Source organism: Microplitis mediator, chromosome 6 (genome assembly GCF_029852145.1).
Source record: "Microplitis mediator isolate UGA2020A chromosome 6, iyMicMedi2.1, whole genome shotgun sequence".
NCBI classification, from domain to species: domain Eukaryota; kingdom Metazoa; phylum Arthropoda; class Insecta; order Hymenoptera; family Braconidae; genus Microplitis; species Microplitis mediator.
Genome location: NC_079974.1, coordinates 22,028,502 through 22,050,378, shown reverse-complemented (window position 1 = coordinate 22,050,378; position 21,877 = coordinate 22,028,502). Strand labels below are relative to the sequence as shown.

Here is a 21,877-nt window from a genome sequence, read left to right as displayed (position 1 = left end):
TACAAGTCACGTGACAAAAATGACGTCCGGAATCACACGGGATACCAGCATCCAGAACAGGAAAATTACGTCATCGAAATGAACCGTCCGTTGAAAGCTGAAATATATATTTGTCCCAACGACAATTGCAAAAGAAGTTACAAAGCCAAAAGAAGCTTGTGGGCTCACCTTAATTACGAGTGTGGAAAAGAACCGCGTTACAAGTGCGCGTATTGCACTTACAGAACATTTTACAAATGTAACCTAAAACATCACGCACGGAACAATCATCCAGATCAAGAGTACCGCGAAATTGATACTCAAGAGCAATCGAACACAGATGAATCCGTCGCCATGTTGGAATTTTTTGACGACAAGATGAACATGTTCCAAAAAAACTAACCTCTATTTTAATTTTTAAAAACAATGGAATATTTTAATTGTTTAATTTTTTTGACCTCGATCTTTAGTACTTAAATTAAAAGTATTAAGTTTTGTAATTAATTAATAAATAAATTGTTTTAATGATGTTTTAAATTTTAAATAAGTCTACGATTTATTCGAACAAAGTTTTTTTCTAGACTGAACAATGCGTTTTTTTGTTTCTTTTACTTAAATTAATGTGAATATTTATTTTTTGCAGAACTTTCGGAGTCTAACGGATGTAGACTAAATCAATCAGGGGCGCAATCTCAGATGCAGAAGAGAAGAAAAAAATTTTGTCTTAACCTCAATTGTGATCGCGCATTGTATTAAAAACAATTGCGCACCAGTTATGTATGCGGTAAACCTGCGCATTGTACATGTGCGCACTGAGACTTAACCATTGCATTGTACCAAAAAATTTATACGATATAATTTAATGAAATATTTAAAAATAATTAATAATTAAAATTATCGCTTATAATTAAATTATTAGCTTATTAATTAAATTAATAAACTAAACAATAAAAAATGGCTGTTTTTTTAGATGCATGTAATGCCGACAAAATGGCCGACCGTAAAAGTAACAACTGACAGTCTGGTTTTTTTGTTTTTTCAGAACTCATTAATTTGAGAAGATTTAAATGTAAGAGAAAAAAATCAGTTTATGAAGATGACGAGGACGTTGTTGTCGAGGGGGTCATGTATCCATGCCCGAATCCGAACTGCAGGAGTATATTTAATGACAAAAGCAATCGTAACCGTCATTTTAAACACCAGTGCGGGAAACCCCATAGATACAAGTGCTCGTACTGCGACTTAACCTCTCACCTTAAGACGAATATTAAAAGTCATCTGGTTAAGAAGCATCCGGACATGGAAATGATGATAATAGACTTACATATGCAATATTTAAATTAATTATTTATTTTCAGATAAATTATATACGTAATTTAATAATATGAGACAGAGTATTATAATAATAGGTCTTGCTTTAAAAGTCTTAATTTATTTATATTTTTAAAAAAATAAAATAAAATAAATCGCATGAATCTATTGCCCTCTTCTTTGTCCAATTAATGCTTTAGTTTAAATTTAAATGAACTAACCTAAAAAAATGTTTGTTTGAAGATGATCAGTATCGATACTAAAACTAACAATTTATTTTATTTTATATTTTTCAGATTGTAAGCCGGCCGTGACAATATTTAAAATAAAAAAGGAGCCTCAGCAGGAATTAATAGAAGAATATTCCCAAGAAATATTTTCGACGATTAAAATCGAATCTGTACAATACGCATGCCCTAATGTTAATTGTAACCGTGTATTTGATAAACGAAAAAGTCGAAACACCCATTTTTCAGTTCACTGCAAACACCGACGTAATAAAAATCGTCATTTATTAAATCATTATCACAATAATCATCTTAACAATTATCATCAAGAATATATCGATATTAATAATTGCGATAACAAACCATCATTGAAAACAATTCAACGACGTCCGATAATTAAGAAAAATAAAAAACGTCTTAGAAAAAATTTAAGACAAAGCGATTTCAATTTAACTTGCGAGTCAAATATTAGAAAATGCGTTGAATTAAACAATAAAAAGCGCGCCGAAATTTTGAACAAAAGAGCGGAAATAAGTAAAAAGCGTCAGCTTACGATGAAACAACGCGCGATTTTAAAATCCGAATCTGAGTCAGCAGCTAACGGTAATTCTAACCTCGTTGAATTGCCCCCCACTAATGACGACAATATTTCAGGACAAAGTAATGGTAATTTATCAGCAACTACTAATAAAAAAAAAAAAACTAGAACTAGACCTCTGGCCCAACGTTTTGCTTGTCCTAATAAAAATTGTTTGCGCAATTACAAGAATATTAGAACACTAAAAAACCATTTGAAGTTTTGTAACAAAAACCATAAATACAGATGTCACTACTGCCCATTTAAGTCCCAGTTTAAATATACAATGAGAACACACTTACGTACTAAACATTCGCAAAGACAATTTCGTTTTCGCGTTATTGATTTAAGTAATGCTGGATAATTATTAATTATTTAGTTTTATTTTACTATCACTAATTACTATTTTATTGATAATAATAATTTTTTTGTTGTACTGCATATTAAACAATTTATTGTACTTTAATTAATAATAATTTCATTTTTTCTGAATGCATTTGGTTGACTTTTATTAGTTTGTATTGAAATATATATATATATGTATATATATATATTTGTCTTTTTATATATATGTGTATGTTTGTTTAATGCCGTGTTTTAAAACTAATAAAATTTTATTGTTTGTTTTATAGATTATGAAGAAACTTGCATCCGAATTGGGGACGTCAAGTACGCATGCTCAAATGAAAATTGCGACCGCGTGTTCACGAGTAAGGACTCCCGTTATATTCACACAAAATATCACTGCGGAAAGCCGCCGAGATTCAAGTGCCCGCACTGTAATTACAGATCATTGAAGAAACAAAATATTCAGGCCCACGCCAAAAGACTGCACTTTGATGACGACACTCGTGTTATTGAACTCTACAAGGCCTCGACATCAGGTAAGAATTCGATTCAGTCCTCGCCCGAAGACATCGAAGGTCAGGACTGAAGAATTAACGGAAATTTTTTTGTTTTGTTCCAGGCGCTGAAGGCCAGGACCCAAATGACGGCTTTGAAGCTTTCGAGACTTTTCCGATGCTTGAAATAATTCCGAAAATCGAACCTGATCTTATAGACGTCAAGCCGCAGCCGCAGCAACTGGACATCAAGCCGCGGATTAGGGTCAAGTCGAATATTGAGATAAAGTCGGAGATAAATGTATCGACTGTTTCGGGTGTTGGGATATTCAGCTGCCCGAATTTGAACTGCGGACGGACTTTCAAAAATATCGCGTCGCGCAACAGACATCTGAAGAAAATTTGCAACCAGAAACCGAATTTCAAGTGCTCGCGCTGTGAATTCAAAGCTTTGCTGCGCGAAACTGTTGAAGATCATGCCAAGAAAATGCACCGCAGATGCAAAACTTCAGTCATCGGGTTGATTAATCCGGTGGCAGGGGAACTGATTTGCCCCAATGAAAACTGTCAGAAAGTTTACGCCAGCAGAAAACGACTTGAGCATCACGTCAAGTACGACTGCAAGAAACTTTTGCCAAGATTCAAATGCTACTACTGTCAATTCAAGGCATTTTTCAAGAGCCAAGTTAAGAAACACGTGATCCGGAATCACCCATCGCTAGAATGCCGGCTCATAAATTTAATTTCTGATGATTAAGAATCTATATACTACCTATTTACTACATACTTAATTACTATTATTATTATTAATAATCAAACAATTACTACGAAGCTGTTATTCAAAATTTATATTTTTAAAGACCCTAGGTCTCAAAATTTTTTTGCTTATTTAGTTCAAGGATTGAACGGAAAAATATTTTTAAGGCTATTATTTTTATGAGTACTAAACTACAGAAACTGTATTTTCATTTATGTAACAATTGTTTTTAAAACAATTTTAGTATTTTTGTTTTCATTTATAGATGTTCTAATAGTTATTACTTTTATATTCTTTGTAACTGACGATTTCAAATATATATGACGTCATTAATAAACATATATTATTATTATTGTTATTATTTTTTTTAAGGAAGAAAGTGATTGATTAATTAATTAATTGATATTTTTTTCAGGTTATGATGGCATGTTAATTTTCTGCTGCATTGCTATTGTGTTGTCTGGGTATACATACTCTGTTTTAATTATAAGTAATGATTATGATAATAATTATTATTCATTTTTCAGCTTAACAAATTTCACTTAATTGTTTATGTTCTCAATTACTAACAAAAATGTACTTTTTTCAAAATTTTTACTCTCATCTCATTAATTAAAAAATAGTGTGATGTTGTATGTATATATATGTATAAATATATATGTCTGATGCCTGCTACATTCACACTCAAAATTTTTCCATCGAAATTCGAACCGAAGTTGAAATTGTAAAGAAATTTTTCACTAATAAACGAATTTTTTTTTATTTTCAGAAGTTAGAGTTCCGTGGGTTCTATTAACGAGAATCGACACTAATTCTGTCGATAAGGAAGCTTCTACACCGGATGTTAATAATTTAAATACTAACTCTGGAGAAAATTATAACAAAAACGCATGCGCTAATCCCGCATGCAAAGAAATTTTCAAAAGTACACGAGTTCTTAATATACATATGGAAAGTATGTGCAAGTCACCGAGTTATGAAGGCCGTAAGTGTAATTGGTACAACAGAAATTTTCGATGGGGATTCCGAGGGACTTGTTATTGTCAATTGTTTGTCTTTAAGAATTTTTTCTTAAGAGATTAAGGGAGAAAAATATCGAAATCTGGTTTACGAGAATTTTAAACTAATAGAACACTTATTTTTTTTACAGAAGATGCGGACCCGGTTGTTAAGCCGACGAAAAGTAAAACCCAGCAGAAATTGTTGATGTCGAAGAACAAAATTTCGATGGGAGGGCAATTCATCGGGTTCCCTTGTCCTAATAATATATGTGATAAAATATTCAAAAGTGAACACTCACTTTATACTCATGTCAATTATCACTGCGGAAAACCCCCGCGTTTTCAATGCTCTCACTGTGGAAAAAAGTCGCATTTAAAAAATAATCTTATGATGCATTCTAAAAAGAAACATGAGCTTTTAAGTGTTGATATACGTGAATTATATACTTACAGACCATTGAAATCAAATATTTTCTAATTATTTTTGTTTTGAAATTTCCGCGCTAAAAAATTAAATCCCTGACTGTGGAAAAAAATCATAAGTTTTCACAGATGAAAATCGGCCATTTAGTTTCTAATTAAAAACTTGTCAAACTTTTTATTTAAGCGTACGACTCATATTTAAATTTCTCAGGTTGCTGTTGTCTGAACTTGTCCCCGAGAGAGAATGAACTTCGTGTTACCCCCACTATTGACTACTTCTAAACTGCGCTTGCGCAAAGAAAAGTGGGAGAATATTTAGCGCGCAGAACTCCTAGAGAGAGAAAAACCCGAAAACACCCGAGTACATTCTCTCGCTAGCACAATTTTAAGCCATAGCTGTGAAATGTTAAATCTATAGATTAGAATCTCATATTTTTTATAAATAGAATAAAATCGTGACTATATCATTCAAATATGAACTAGATATTAATTAAAATTGACTATTTCCAAGTATTACTATACCCAGTGCCAATATATACTTATAATAATTGAGTATTATTGTTACTAACCTCAAAAATTTATTATCATACTTTACATTGTTTAAATAGTATTCAATTACTCACTGTACTCGTGATAATGAGTGCCATTATACATTTATATTATTCATTATTACTATTATTATAGTAATAACTTTTATTTTAAAAAAAAATTGCATACGCGCCAAAATTAAAATTATTATTAATCATTTAAAATTTGTATTCTTTGTATTTTTTATATCACATAAATATATTTCAAAAAATATTATTATTTAATTATTTATTTTTAAATAAAATTGAATTTTTCATTTTAAAAATTTCATGACTTTTTTTCAGGTTTCAACTTAAATCCCGTGATTATTTTATTTAATTTCAATTGTAAATTTTAATTAACATGACAACTAATTAATCACATGCTTAAGTTCAAAAATTAATTAATTAATTTTTTTTTTTTTTTCTAAATAAAAAGTGAAAATTTACTAACAGAAAATAATTTTTTTTTCAGGCGTTCCCCTGCGCGTGAGCTTTCAAGAACAATCTGTCCCAAGTTGCGTAAAAACTGAAATGGCCGACGAAGATGAGGGTCAAGTTTCTTCTGGGACCATTACTGAGCATGATCAGTATCAAGAAGAAGAATCTGCGCAACCGGTTAAATATAAATGTGACAAGTGTAATTTTATTGCCGACGAGCCTAACGATATTGTCCAACACGCGGTTAATTCCCACTATCAAAAACATCCTGCCCTCCCTACTACTAAATTATCACTGCGTTCAAAATTAACTGATCCCAGTACTAGCAAACTTAAGAAAAAGGAGTCAATTGTAAAAGACAAAACCAATAGTTACGTTTGTAAGAATGATAATTGTAATAAAGTATTTATGTACAAAGCGAGTTTGTGGCGGCACCAGAAATATGAGTGCGGAAAAAAAGTTTCAACGCAACATCTTGTGCTCAAAAGTGTTTCTGGCCAAATTACATTATAATTAATAAATAATTGTAATTAATATTACTAACAAAAATTTATAATTAGTCTTTAGTTTAACCATCAGTCTGATAAATAAAAAACTCAAAAAAAATTATAATTATTTTAAGCAAAATTATTTTCATCACTAAAATTCACCCGAAAAATTATTTCGGTTCTTTAAAATATTTAATTTTAATTTTACGTTTTATTTAAATTTTATTAAATGAAAAATTTGAATATTTTCCAGGCCGCAAGTCAAGAAGGACCCGATCAAGACGAATTCCATCAGCTTCATTAGAAGCAACCGAGCCTGTGCTTGATAACAGTGAAGACAGTCAGTTTGTGTGTCAAAATGTTAATTGCAACCGTCGGTTCATTCATCGCCGGAATTGGATCCAGCATATTAAATTCCACTGCGGCAAGCCTCCGCGTTTCAAGTGCGGCTACTGTTATCTACAATCACATTCTAAGAGTAGTCTGAAAAAACACTCTGAGCGCAAGCATCCCAACCGCGAAATTTCCATTATAGAGAGACAATTTTCAGTGGATTATTAATTTAAATTGTCACTTGGGTAAAAATATTTGGCCGAAGTAACGCGGAAACTATAGAATTTTAATCAATGAGCCTTAAATTTCGCCGAAATTATGCTGAAGCTGTAGAAATTTATCGAAAAAGGCCCTGATTAAAAACTCTGGTCGAATCTGTTCGAAACTTTCGAATTTCCATCGGTTTCATTCGGAAATTTTCTAGGAAAACCAATTAGAATTTTCCAGTCAGTTTCAATGGGACTTTTTAATCAGGGGCTGAAAGTTTACCGAAATTTTACTTTTCTCAACAAACAGCCCGAAAATTGACCGATGAATAGTCGGCCATTTTTCGGCCTAATTTTCAGCCTCGTGTTCACACACAATAAAAAATATTGTGTATCTGTGTTGAAAACGGTCCGTGTTAAAATTTTTGTGTTGATTATTTTGTGTCAAATCAACACAATTCTTTGTGTTACTTAAAAATTTTGAATCGATTTACTCTTCAACACTTTAAAAGTGTTACTTAGTATAAAAATCGATATTATCAACATTTATTTAGTGTTACTTTATAATCAACCCGAAAAAAGTGTTGAAATTTTAACACACATTTTGTGTTGAAATTCAACACAAATATTGTGTGGACCGTTTCTAACACACAGATTGTGTTGATTTTAACACAACATTTTTTACTGTGCAACCGGAGCCTTTTTTCGGGTGAAAGAAAAATTTATTATTATTTTGGCTTGAAATTTTTTTACCCGGGCAATTATTGTTTTATTTTTATGTTAATCAATCAATGAATTAATTAAATTCCATATTATGTACTTATTTTTTTAATTGAATATTTTGAATTGTACTATTTTAATTTCAAATAATTAACTCGATTTATAAAATTTTTTCAAAGGACTAAAACATTTTTTTGATTAAAATTCCTGTTGATAATTTATTATTAATATATTTTAATGTGTCAGTAATTAGTAATTAGTAATTAGTACAATTGAGTATTTAAATTATTAACTAATAAAATATTTTGGGTTTGTTTCAGATATTAAGCCGCGAATGATATCGCGGGTCCGCCGCCCGCCGAAAAAGTTAGCAGACGACGAAACATTCTCTCAAATCGAGACTATCAAATACGCATGTCTGAATCCAGACTGCGATAGTGTATTTACAGATAAAAGTAACCGCAATCGTCACTATAATTACCAGTGCGGTAAACCGCCGCGGTATAAATGCCCGTACTGCGACCACAAGTCGCATCGCAAATCCGATATTCAAGTTCACGTCAATTCGCGCCATAGATTTTTCAGAAATTACGTTATTGAATTATATAATCCATGTAAAAAACGTAATTACATTAATAAAATTAATGAGTAATTAATTAATCGCTATTATAAAAATTAATAAAAAAAAATTTATAACGAATTGTCTTGAAAGAAAATTATTTTCCTCGATTGTGTTATCGATTTATGTGAATTTTCATATTTTTCTGAATATATATTAACATATTTGTTGTTTTTTTGTTTCAGATATTAGGAGAATTTACCAGACGGTAAAGACGCAGAGATTTAGAGGAGAAAACCCGAAAAATTCCGGGGTTCGAATAGAAGCGACTAAATACGCATGCCCGAATCCGAATTGCAAGAGCGTTTTTAATGATAAGAGTAATCGTAATCGACATGTTAATCACCAGTGCGGTAAACCCCCGAGATTTAAGTGCTCCCATTGTAGTTACAGGTCCCACCACAAGGCCCATATTAAAACGCACGCGCGAAATAAACACACGGATGTTGAAACTTATGTCATTGAACTGTACAATCCCTGCAGTCGCAAGAAAAAATATTCTTATATTTAAAAAAAAAGATTTTTACTATAGCTTATATATTTCTGTACTTAAACCTCTTCTTTAATCTATGACTTTTACAAATTATTTATATTTTTTATTTAAATTTCAGAAAATTAAAAGCGCGGCAATTTTAAAAATTCAAATCGTTAATTTTAAAAATTAACGATTTTAATTTTTTTAAATTTAGGTGGTCATCTTGCCTCACATAAGAATAAAATTATGTAGGAAAATAAGTTTTGTTATAAATTATGAGGACGTTTTTTTTTAGTTTTGTACAAAAAAATTAATTAAATATTTAAAATTGAAATTAAAAAAAAAATTATATTATTAAGATATTTATATATATTGTTATTCTATATATTTATTATTACTCTATATATGACATGTATTCTATAATTAAAAAAAACATTTATTCTATTAATTTTCTATTTTTTTTAGCCGTAATTAATTTTTTTACTTTACAATAATTAATTAAAAAAAAAAATCTTATTATTTTTACTAACTCATATTTTTTTATATTTCCAGCTTTCCTGACCCCGATGGTGTTACTAAAAACCTTCGACAGAAAGCCCAATTTAAGAGCGGGTGTAAGTACGAGAAATTCCGGAAAGAATTACGTGTGCGTCAATTCGGACTGCAACCGATCATTTAAATCACGTGGGTCACGTAATTTCCACGTGCAGTATCACTGTAAGAAGCCAATGAGATACCAGTGCGAGCACTGCGACTACAAGACGCACTGGAAGAATGACGTGAAGAAGCATGCGAGTAAAAAACACCCGGGGGTTGATACCGACGTAGTTGAGTTGTACAAAGTCAAGCCTATTGCCAAAGGCGGGAACTATTCGTGTCCGAATGAAAATTGTAACCGAGTTTATACCGCGAAAAGTAGTCTCTACAAACATCTGCGTTATGTTTGCGGGAAAGAGCCGTCTTTCAAATGTGCATTCTGCGATTACTCGACATTCAGACGCTACGTTTTTATTGAACATGTCAACAAACATCACTCTGGCCAAGAACTTGATAACATTGAATATTTGAATTATTGATCTTGCAACTAATTGATATTTTTATTAATTAACTGGTGGAAAATTTTTCTTATCATTTGCACGGACTATTTTATTATTTCCATATTTATTAATTTTTTGACGTTTGAAAATTTAGTAGAATTGAAAAGAACTCAAAAATTTTTTTTTTTAATTTTGGATAAGAAAAATTTTTCATAGAATTTTTAGTATTAAATTTCTTAATATTTTGACGTAGCAAATTTTATAACTTTAAAAAATTTTTAAACTGAAATTTTAGATTGAACTGAAAGTTTTTTGAAAAATTTTCTATTTAGAAAAAGACAAAAATTTCATTCAGATTCAAATAAATTAAATTATTTTACAATTTTCTGAATAAATTAAAAATTTCCTGTGGAATTTAAAAATTTTTTCACTCAAATTTTTTTTTAAATTTTTCAAAAAACATAAAAAATTTTTTTCAATGAATCGACTTACATAATTATTATAATTATTAAAAACTGTACGATTTTAATAAATAAATAAATAAATCTTTCCCATAATTTAATTTTTTAGCTAAAATTTAATAAAATCCCCATTATAAAAAATGACAATAATTTTACTCAGAAAAAAAAATTTCTAAAAAAAAAAATAATAAAAATTTTTACTAACACAAAAAATGTATTTTATTTTTTCAGATTTTCTTCTAAAGCGGCGGAACTTACGGCGGAAATCCCGAAAATCCGAAACCGGAGAATTTTTCTGCGCCAATTTCGACTATTGCGGCAGCGTATTTTCGGAAAAAAAAAGTCTAGTTAGACACATTAAATACGTATGCGGTCAACCACCGAGATACAAGTGTCCGTACTGTGAGTACAAGTCCCACAACACAGCGAATGTCAAACTGCACTTGGGAAGACTGCACCCAGAAGAAGAAGTAAAAATTGTCGAAATGTACAACCCGTTCGCGGATTCACGTCAATATCAATGTCCGAACAAAGGCTGTTACAAAAGATACAAATACAGACAAGGACTAGTCTATCATCTCAGTAATGAGTGCGGGAAATCACCGAGATTCAAATGTTTCTACTGCCCGTATCACGCTTATCACAAAGGAAATATAAAAAAACACACGAAAGCTAAACATCCTGGTTTCGAAACCTGCGCAGTTGATCTTAAAATAAAAAATTAACTTTTTTTTTCTATGTATGATAAAATTATCCATTAATAATTAAAACTCGTAGTCGAAGTTCATTAAGTCGGACTCCATCGGCTTGGAACTTCCCCTTTATCGTGACCCCCCACTACAAGTTACGCCTTCTCCCACCGGATGCTCCACATTTGTACGCAGATGTAAGAGCGCACGCGTGTAATTCAGTTTTTAAAGGATAACGGACATTCGATAACTCGGAATTTTTGAAAAATTCCCGCCCTTTGTAGACTTACGGTCCGAGTTGATGGAATTCGACTGTATAATCATAATACTCACACACGTTCATTTAAAATTAATTATAGTAATTATTTATTTGTGACCACTGTAATTTTCATTTTATCTTAATAAACTTAATCTAAACTTTTCTTGTAATTGAAAATTTATTATTGCGATATTTAATAATTTTTTGAATTATTTTTGCAGACCAAAGCCAGTAAGGGCAGGAATTTTTTTTGAAAACATATTTTATTGAAATTCACTTTTTTTTTTTAATATTTATCTGAGGTAAAGTATTTTTTAATTTTTTAGTTTTCTTATATTTTTTTAGAGAAAATCTGCGGCCGGAACTTAAATTTTTTATGAAAAAATAAATTTGTTATATATTTTTATCAAAAATTTCAAATTTTTCCAATAACTCAAAATTAAAAAAAAAATTCTCTCAAATTTGAAAATTCATTGAAATCAAAATTTCAAATTTTAGTATTGCGGCTCTACAATATAAATTAATAACAAATTTATTTTTACAAATTCAAAAAACAAATCAAATTTTTTTTGCATTTAGAGAAGCATGTGAAAAAAATAGTCCATAATTAACACTAAGTGCTAGTAATAATTACCAATTCGAACAGTAATTACATAAAAAACCTAAATTTTATTTTTCAGATTACCCGCCAGCGTTCATATCGAAGTACCGTCGGTTTACGACACCTCAGACTTCATTGTCCCGCAACAAGACTATGAAGTTCCCGTGCCCAAACCGCGACTGCAACCGCGTTTTCAAAGAGCAGCGTTACTTGAGAAAGCACATGAATTATCACTGCGGGAAGCCTCCTCGGTACAAGTGCCCGTTCTGCGAGTACCGCTCGATATGGAAGTACGGTGTTAAGTCACACATGGAGCACAATCACTCAGGGCAAAGTGCTCGTATCATTGAAATGTACAAGCTCTCGTCAAAAGTAGGCTAGAAAGTCTACCGATGGCTGATCAAAATTTATTTACAGTCGAATTCCATTGAGTCCGACCGCTAATCGCCGAAGGAAAGGAAATTTTCGGGAAATTCCGAGTTATCGAATGCCCCTTTTCCTTTAGAGGATAAACTACACGCATGCGCTCTTACATATACATAAATAATGCACTCATATGTACACAGAATGAGTGGGAGCGTAATTTGTAGTGGGGGGTCACGATTAAGGGGAAGTTCCGACCTAATGGACTTGGACTGTAAACTATATTATATTTTATATAAATTGTACATCGTCACGCCATTTTGACGATCAGTGCGCGTAAAAAATTTTCCGCCATCTTACCTAGTCATCGTTTTAATTAAAATTCAATTTATTATTGTTTTTTTTTTTTTTAAATTTTAACCAGTGATTAATTATAATTATTATTATACTTCGATAACATTCCGTACTATATTTTATAAATGTTATATTTTATTGTAAAAAAAATTTATTATTTTTATTGTAACAAAAAAAAAAAAATTCGAAATATTTTTTGTTTTATTTTTTTACATTTAAATTAAGAGACAGAAAAAAAATTTTTATTTTTTACAGTTTGAATCCGAGTGTCATTTGGCGCCGCTCGATAAATTATTTATGATAACTAATTAATGTGCTAATAATAATTTTAAGTGTGTTAACTGTAGCGGTAATTTTAAATTACATATAAAGTATATGTGCGAAAAAAAAATAATCTCAAGTTTTTTTACAGTGGGTATATTTATCTATGGGTATTAATGTGAGGACACCAAGACTGTTAACATTGACCAATAAATTCGTGTAGTATCGAATTAACGCAATAATTATTTAATTAGCGACAAATTTTTGACTTTTTAAAATAATAAATAAGACTTCCATTGTATTATTACAATAATTATATCAAATAATATCAATATTTTAATAATTACTCGATATAATAATCAATAAAAATGGCCCGTCTATATATTTATCATCATTAATTTTTTTTTTCAGTTTAATTCCTGGTTAATTAATTTTTTAATCAACGGTGCCACTAATTAAGTCTTAAATTTTTATACTCTTCTTTCAATTATACGTCAGATTTTCAAAATAAGCCCGTTTTTGGTCCACAGGTGACATTTTTTTTTTTCAAGGCAAAGGCGCATGACATTCTGCCACAATATGAATTTATTTGTGTAAAAAAAAATTTTGTACATTTTGTACTCTGGTTTAAATAAAATAATTTTCAAAAATCAAAAACTTCTGTATAAAATTTTTTTACAAAAGAAAATGATTTTTTACTTATCAAATTTTTCTAATAAAAATATTTTTATTTTTCAGCCTATCAAGCGCCGACTTACTTGACACCTTACGCAAGTCAACCCTACAGTTTTGTAGATAAAATCTCACCCCAAGAGATAAACCGTCAAAATTACTTGTGTCGTCTCTGCGGGATTTGTCACCCAGCGGAGTTCCGGTGTGTGAGTGACGAGTCGCAATCTGTAACGGAACAGTTTTCCTGCCCAAACAAGAATTGCTCAAAGCGATACAAATGGAAGTCTAATTTAACCGCGCACATAAATTTTGAATGTGGGAAACTCCCGCGCTACAAATGTTTCTACTGCGATTTCAAAAATAGTTTTAAAAATAGAATTAAAAATCATTCGCTCAAAGTTCATCCCGGTCGCGCTTTTCATGCTGTCGATTTGCGCACTAGTTAATTTTTAAAAATACATTTACTGTAAAAAAAATTAATTGTTGAGTTTTCAAATGTATCAATAAATTTGAATTTTTTGAAATTTTATATGTTAACTTTGTGTTGATTGTCTCTTTTTTCACACTCATTTGCATTGTTGGTGTAACATTTTTTTTAATTCCTCATGTGATGTCTAATTGTTTCACGCTTTCATTAATTTTTTACAATAATTATTTTTATTAATTAATTGCTAATTAATTATGATAACAAAAAAAAAATTGTTTATTTTTTTCAGACAGCAAAATTCCTTTAATTTTGTTAGATCGTATTAAGTCTGAGGGTCCGGTTCTGAGGTCAAGAATAAAAAGAGAAAAGGAAGAGATAAAATTTGTTTGTTACAATCGGGTGTGCGATAAAACTTTTAGTAACAAAAGTCAGTTGAAGTATCATATGAAATTCGAATGTGGTGAGATTTTATTGAGATATTAAATTACAGTACATGTGTGACGTAATTGAAAAAAAAAAATTTCAAAAAAAGTTACCGCTGCGATTTTACGGAGGCTTTTAATTTTCTGCACACCAACGGTGTGCATTAGAAAAAAGTTTTTTAATTTTTTTTTTTCAATAGAAATTATTGTTGATAATCAAGTAATTATTTATTGACATTCATTTATTTTATTGCAGATTCTAAAAAGCAAACGGAGAATAAAAAAATAAAAACAGAAATTTTGGACGGATCGCAAGACACGGAAGTTGAAGTTGAGACGGAAAAATACACATGCCCAAATGAAAGCTGTGGAAATATATTTTCAAGGAAAGCGTCATTGACATTCCACATGAAACATCAGTGCGGGAAACCCCCGCGGTTCAAATGCTCATCGTGCGATTATCGATCCAAGTGCCGTCGGGGTGTGAAGCAACACGCGACCCGCAAACATCGCGATACTCAGTCGCGTGTCATTGAAATTTATTCGCTTAAAGAGCCGGGAAAATTTGTTTGTCTTTTCGATAACTGCAATAAGACATTTAGGTCCAGCTCTGGATATAATTATCACGTTAACTCTCACGTTAAAACAGAAACTAAATAATATTTTATTACTACGATTATTACTAAAATTCATATTATTATTATTATCATTTTATATTTTATTTTTTCGTTTTTTATGTTTATTGGTTTAAAAAATATATCGATAAATATTACGGTGGCTCAAAAAAAAATTTTGTTCTTTAAAACATAAAATGTAAGAACAAAAATTACTACTGAGCTTGAGATGAAAAGTTCAAGAGGTCGCTCAAGAATTTTGAAATTTAAAAAATTTGAAATTTGATTTTTTTCAAATTTTCGTGCCAGATTTTACTTGATAAAAATTATTAATTTTTTAAAAATTAATAGTAAAATTTGCAGGAATAAATTTTGAAAAAAACAAAAATTCAAAATTCTCCAGCGATTTTTTGAACACGAGAAATTTTTGAGCCGCTTTAAATTCTATGCAAAGATAACTGATCAAAATTATCTAAAAAATAATAAAATATTTTTCTATGTCTAAACATGTATTCAAGTTACCAAAAAGACATAAAGTATAAATAATTATTTTATACTAAAAAAATATTTTCTATCACCAAAGATCTTTGGTTTTTTTTCTATTCTATTATACTTCATTTTATTATCTGTTTTTCTTTATAAAATATATGAAGAATTTAAATAAATAAATAACTATTTCTCTACTTGGGTGTAAAAATGTAAATTATGTAAAAAAAAAAAAATCCATCCCTTATATTTTTTGGTCAAAAATTTTTTTTAACAAAAATTCTTTTACTTTTTTCAGAATTCTACTCGTCTTACATGGAGCTAGGGAATATTCCCAGCTATTTCGGGAATCATCAAACTATTCAGCCCAGTGCTCAAGTAAACGCACGCAAATACGCATGCCCGAATCCAAAGTGCACGAGCGTTTTCAAAGAGCGACGACATTTGGGAACTCACGTTAAATATCACTGTGGGAAACCCCCGCGCTACAAGTGCGCATACTGCAATTATAAATCAACATGGAGCGGTTCCATTAAATCCCACACTAAAAATGTACATCGGGATAAAGAACCTCGGGTTGTTGAGCTCTACCAGCCCCTGCAAAAAGTTATTAATTATATTTGCCCTAATGACAATTGTAAAAAAACATTCAAATGGAAAAGCAGCTGGAGAAATCACGTGAAAAATAAATGCAAAATAAACATTTTATCCAATTAATTTTAAATAATTATATTTTGTAAAAGCGCCAGAGGCAGCCGGTCGGTTCTCGTGTGGATCAGGTGATCACCCAAATTAAGCAGCATCGAGCATGATCGCTACTTGGATGGGTGACCACTGAGCCACGTGTTGAGCTCGATCGGAGATCTCTGACCCTTAGACGCGGGATGAAGATCTAGTGATCGATAAAATGGAAATTTTATCGATCACTAGAGACTCACCCAAACTGAACTGTACTGGCAATGGTTTTCTCACAAGTCGGACCCCAGCCGCACAATGAAGGCAGTAAAAAAAGAAGGAAGCAGTTGCGATTTAAAGGCAAAAAGTGTAAAAGGCCGTACATGCGGCTGTACACTGGAACAATTAAAAAAAAAAAGTTATAATTATATTTTGTAATCAATTTTATTTACAATTCAGTGTAATTTTTAATTAAATAAAATCACTGTGAAATTTTTTTATTTTTTACTTTTTAACCGAAATTATGTATAATTTTTTTTTTCTTTTATGATTTTTGTTAACTTTTTTTTACTATTCTAATAAATTTATATACTTATTTGTTTTAGAAAAAAAATTACGGACAGGAAGAGCGAAATTAGTGACGTTTAAAATTCCTGAGGACGTGACGGGATGTAAATTCACGTGCCCGAATCGCGGCTGCCCAAAGTCTTTTCTGAGCAGAAATGATTTGAATTTACACATGAAAACTTGTCCGATGCTTGTTAAATATCCATGTCCACAGTGCGGCTACTCGACGACGATAAAAAAACTCGTTGACTTGCATGGAAAAAAATTTCATGGCGTCCGGCCACCTGTTGGTTGTCAGAAGGGATTTGCTGAGAATGTTGACAAGGGAAATATGATGATAAATAAATAATGTTATAAAAAAATATGTCAGATATTGTAAATATTTTATTCAATATTTTAATAAAAATGTAATTGTTGCAATAATATATATATTTACTCACTTGATTAATTTTTTTTTCAGGACTAAAAGACCTTAATTGGTTTCTGGAAATTCAAACTAAAATTTTCGCGGGTTTTTTCAAAAATTACTATAATCATTTTTAAAAAACTAAAAAATTTTAAATGGCGACTTTTTATTTTGAATTTCACTTTTTTAAAAATTTAAAAATCCAGAAATCAATTTTTGAAAAATTGAAAAAATTTTTTACAAAAATCCAAAAAATAATTAACTTGCTCTTTTTTTTCAGAACTCAATGGGCTCAGTTGGTTTCTGGAAATTCAAAATAAAATTTTCGCGGGTTTTTTAAAAAATTGATATAATCATTTTTAAAAAACTCAAAAATTTTAAATGGCGGCTTTCTATTTTTACTTTCACTTTTTTAAAAATTTAAAAATCCAGAAATCAATTATTTAAAAAATCAAAACAATTAATTTTTTACAGAAATCCAAAAAATAATTATTTTAAAGTAATTTTCAAAATAATTAACTTGCTCTTTTTTTTCAGAACTCAATGGGCTCAATTGGTTTCTGAAAATTCAAACTAAAATTTCCGCGGGTTTTTTAAAATTAATTCGATCATTTTTCAGAAACTCAAAAATTCTAACAACCGATGGCTAATTTTCTATTTTCAATTCAATTATCTATTTTTTTTTCTCAACTCCAGAAATCAATTTTCGAAAAACAAAAATAATTTTTATTTTTACAGGCGTCCAGAAATTAATTATTTAAAAGTAAATTTCAAAATAATTAACTTGCTCTCAATATTTATATTTTTTTCCACAAAATAATTATTAACAAAAAAATTATTTATATTTTTTCAGATTACGATTACAATGACATCGAAGTGTATAAAAAAGAGGGGGATTTTAAATATTATTGCCCTACTGCTAATTGTAAAAGAACATTCAAGCACAAAAATCAGTTGCAATTTCACTTGCGAAATCAGTGCGGAAAACCTCCGAGATACAAATGTCCGTACTGTAATTATCAGTCCCAGTGGAAGCAACACGCCCGTGTCCATATACAGCGCGTTCATCCCGAGGAATTACCCGCAGTGATAGACACCCACAAGCCATTGCAATTTAACTCCGTTAAATTCTAGTATTAATTTATTATATAAAATTCATATTTTTATCAAATGTACCTCCATGGCATTTACAAAAAAAATAAATAAAATCTCAAAATTTATCTCAAAATCATCACATTTCATTTTATTTACTTGAGTTTTTTTTTTTAATTTAAAAATAATAAATAAATAAATAAAATAATAAATAAATGAATTTTATTTTTTCAGATCTGAAAGATTTTTTGAAACCACTGCTGGATAAAAAACAGTACCCATGTCCAAACTGTACAAGTTCATACAAACAGAAAGCAAGCTTGACACGACACCTTAAATACGAATGCGGTCAAGAGCCAAGATTTCAGTGTCCATATTGTACATACCGCAGTAAAAAAACGTCGCATATATATTTACATATACGTACCAAGCATTTGAATTGTAATATTTACGCCTTAGATATTTACAAGAATCAATAAAAAAATTTAACTAAATTCATGTGAATTACGAGTCTGCATTAAATAAATTTCAAGTGAGCAATTAATAAGATCATTTTTTTAAATTTTACTGTAGCCGCCTTGGGAGACTTCAGCTACAAGAAGGTCTAGGGTTCGAGTCCAGGACTCGGCGATAGACAAACAGCGGGTAGGAAATTTCAAAATAGGGGACGGCGGGTAAAAAAATAATGGATTTTTGCGCATTTGAATTCAGTGAATTTTTTTTTGGAATGCATGTGAAGTAGATAAATTTTCCCAGCGGGAAAAATGGACCACCCGCAAAAAAGTAAATTTTTTTAAATCACTAATAAAATTATTTATATAAAATCTCAGTGAAAAAAAAAAATTTTAATACTGCGTAGATACCGCGCGTATTTATTGTAGCCATCAATACATTGAGTCAACTGTAAAATTTTGTAAAAAAAAAAATTTCGGGGTGTTCCGTTTTCTCCGGTCCCGTTTTACCCGCCCTCCCCTTAATATACACGATAAAGTAAAAAACTAATAAATTTCCGTACCTCGAAAAGAAAATACAATAAAAAAAAAAATAATCGAAATATATGTAAATTTATGTTTCAGAATTTTCTAACCGCCGCGATGGCTGGTTCAATTATTGCCCATGGAACGACAAACCGTACCAGTGTCTCGGCTGCTGCTACAGCTACTCGACAAAGGATTTACTTAAGAGACACATAAGACGCGCTTGCGGTGGAAAAGAACCGCGAGTTGGGTGCCCGCATTGTTCGTACAAATCTCGGTACAATTCCGACGTTTACAAACACTGCAAGCGCAAGCACCCGTCTGCTGCAGTATTCGCGATCGACTTGGAAAATCTGCAGCACTGTTTTCCACGCGATCCTTTTATAGAAAATTCTTAGCTGTTAATTATTTCAATTGAATTAGATAATTATGTAAATAAATAAAGAGGAATTTATTGAAGTGTATAGTTAATTAATTAATTAGTTAATTATTTTTTTTTTAATTTAATTGTACAGTTGGGTAGCTGCTGGTTGCTAAAAATGTAAATTTAAAATTTATAGTTACGTTAATTAGAATTAAGAATTAATTACTTTTTTTTTTAATTGATTTGACTAATGAGTGATGATTTTTTTCAGCTTATCTACACATGCAGTCGATGAATTGGTACGTCCAAAAATCACTGAGGAGAGATTACGGAAAATTTATTAGCAAAGCGGAGCGACATCAGTGTCCGCGGTGTCGGAAAAGTTATTCGTCAAAGAGTGCCGTCACTGCGCATATTAAATATGACTGTGACAAACCCCCGAGATTCAAGTGCCCGTACTGCGGGAAACTCAGCAAGAAGAAATTCAATATACAGGATCACATAAGAAGAAAACATCCGGCGGAGCCGGTTACTTGCAATATTTTAAATGAATTTGACCGTTTTATGTAATTTTTTTATTTTTTTAAATAGACTTTGTACTACTGACTGAAAAAAAAGACTCAAAATAAAATTATATTTCGGTGATATATTTTTTTGTTTAATTTTTATTTCGTCAGTTGACTGCGATCGACTTACGGAATTTTTGGCGGGAGCGGGATTCAAATTTTCCATTTTTCAATGGGCATTTGACCCGCGCATTTTTTTCATAGGTGGAATTTTTACTAATTTTTTTTATATTTTTCAGAATTAATGAAGAAAATTTTTCGTTAGACCGGAAGTCGATTATTGGAAAACTAAGAAAAATTACTCGAGCACAGGAAAATAGTGACGTTAATTTTCATGTAGATCACAATTAAAAAAATTCAAATTTTTTATTTTTTTTTCAGAAACCCATTAAACGACGCGGAAATTTTTTCTTGTGTAAAAATTTCTAAAATTTTCATTTCGAAACTCAATTTTTCCGAACAAATTTTTTTTCAAAAAAAACTTTATTCTCCATCAAAATTTCCCATGATTAAAAAATTCGCTAAAAATTTCCGATTGTCCTCGGGCGGGAACTTTGAAATTTGAAAATTTGTTTTAAATTCATAAAAAAGAAAATAAATGTTTAAATGTATAGTAGAGTAGTTAGACTGTTACTAATTGTCTGCAACTGGAAAATGACTAACATGACTGTATGTAAAAATAATAATAACAATAATCTAACAAAAATAAAATTACTTATAGATCTCAAAATTACGATTAAAGAAGAAAATGTTGGGAGTCCGCGTAAGAACAACGATCGCCAGACGACTACTGTCACCCGTAAATATCACTGTCCTTTATGCAACAAGAGTTACAGCCACAAATGTACTATGATTAACCACTACCGATTCGAATGCGGGCAAGCTCCGCGATTTAAATGTCCCTACTGTAATTTGAAGAGTAAAAAGAGCTCAAGCATTTACCGACATGTCCGACGCACGCATCCAAACGAAGCAGTTATTCTTGTTACTCTCTTTTGATATTATTAATTAGAAAAATACATGACACAATTAATCAATTAACCAACTAATCGACTTATTTCTTACTATAGTTTCCCGCTAAAAAATTTCCTGATTAAAGTTATCGTACTAACAAAGAAATTGTTGGTTTCAGGATTTCCGCCGGGTGTTCTTGGTCAGCACCAGCGTTCGTCTTATCAAAATTTGGTAAAAAAGTATCAGTGTCCTAAGTGCAGTAAAAGATTTTCACAAAGTTATTCAATGTATCGGCACTGCCGGTACGAATGCGACTCGCAGCCGCGGTATCAGTGTCCGTACTGTCGTTACCTCAGCAAATGGACCCACGCTATTTATAATCACATTAGAAAAATTCATCCTGGACTTGAAGTTACTGTTAACCGACGATATTAATTTTGATAAGAAAAAAAAATAATAAATTTATGTGAAAAAATGGATAATTTTTATTTACCGTCTGCATGACTGTAAGCTTAAAAAATTTATAAGTAAAAAATAATAAATTAATTTTGGGAAAAAAAAAATTTGAAAAATTAATTAATTAATAAAATTTAATTTTTTATTTCAGATTTCATGCGGCTGGCAGAAAAAAAAATACGGCCTAGATCTTCGTGTCCTCGATGTTT

The 21,877-nt window shown here is 30.6% G+C and overlaps 1 protein-coding gene across 8 annotated transcripts in view; it reads left to right on the top strand.

The window, feature by feature from the left end:
* LOC130670264 (longitudinals lacking protein-like) overlaps positions 1-21,877 on the top strand; it is a 216,444-nt gene that overhangs the window by 110,183 nt on the left and 84,384 nt on the right. The window contains exons 7-9 of one of the 8 annotated variants that reach the window (XM_057473571.1): positions 1,587-1,784; positions 2,727-2,978; positions 3,062-4,045. The exons of 6 other annotated variants lie outside the window; for them this stretch is intronic. In XM_057473571.1, the coding sequence (XP_057329554.1) occupies positions 1,587-1,784; positions 2,727-2,978; positions 3,062-3,693 (1,082 nt within the window). In that variant the 3' untranslated portion in view covers positions 3,694-4,045. Of the gene's footprint in view, positions 1-1,586; positions 1,785-2,726; positions 2,979-3,061; positions 4,046-21,877 lie in introns of those variants that run through there. One more of the 8 variants, XM_057473576.1, reaches the window with a different exon arrangement.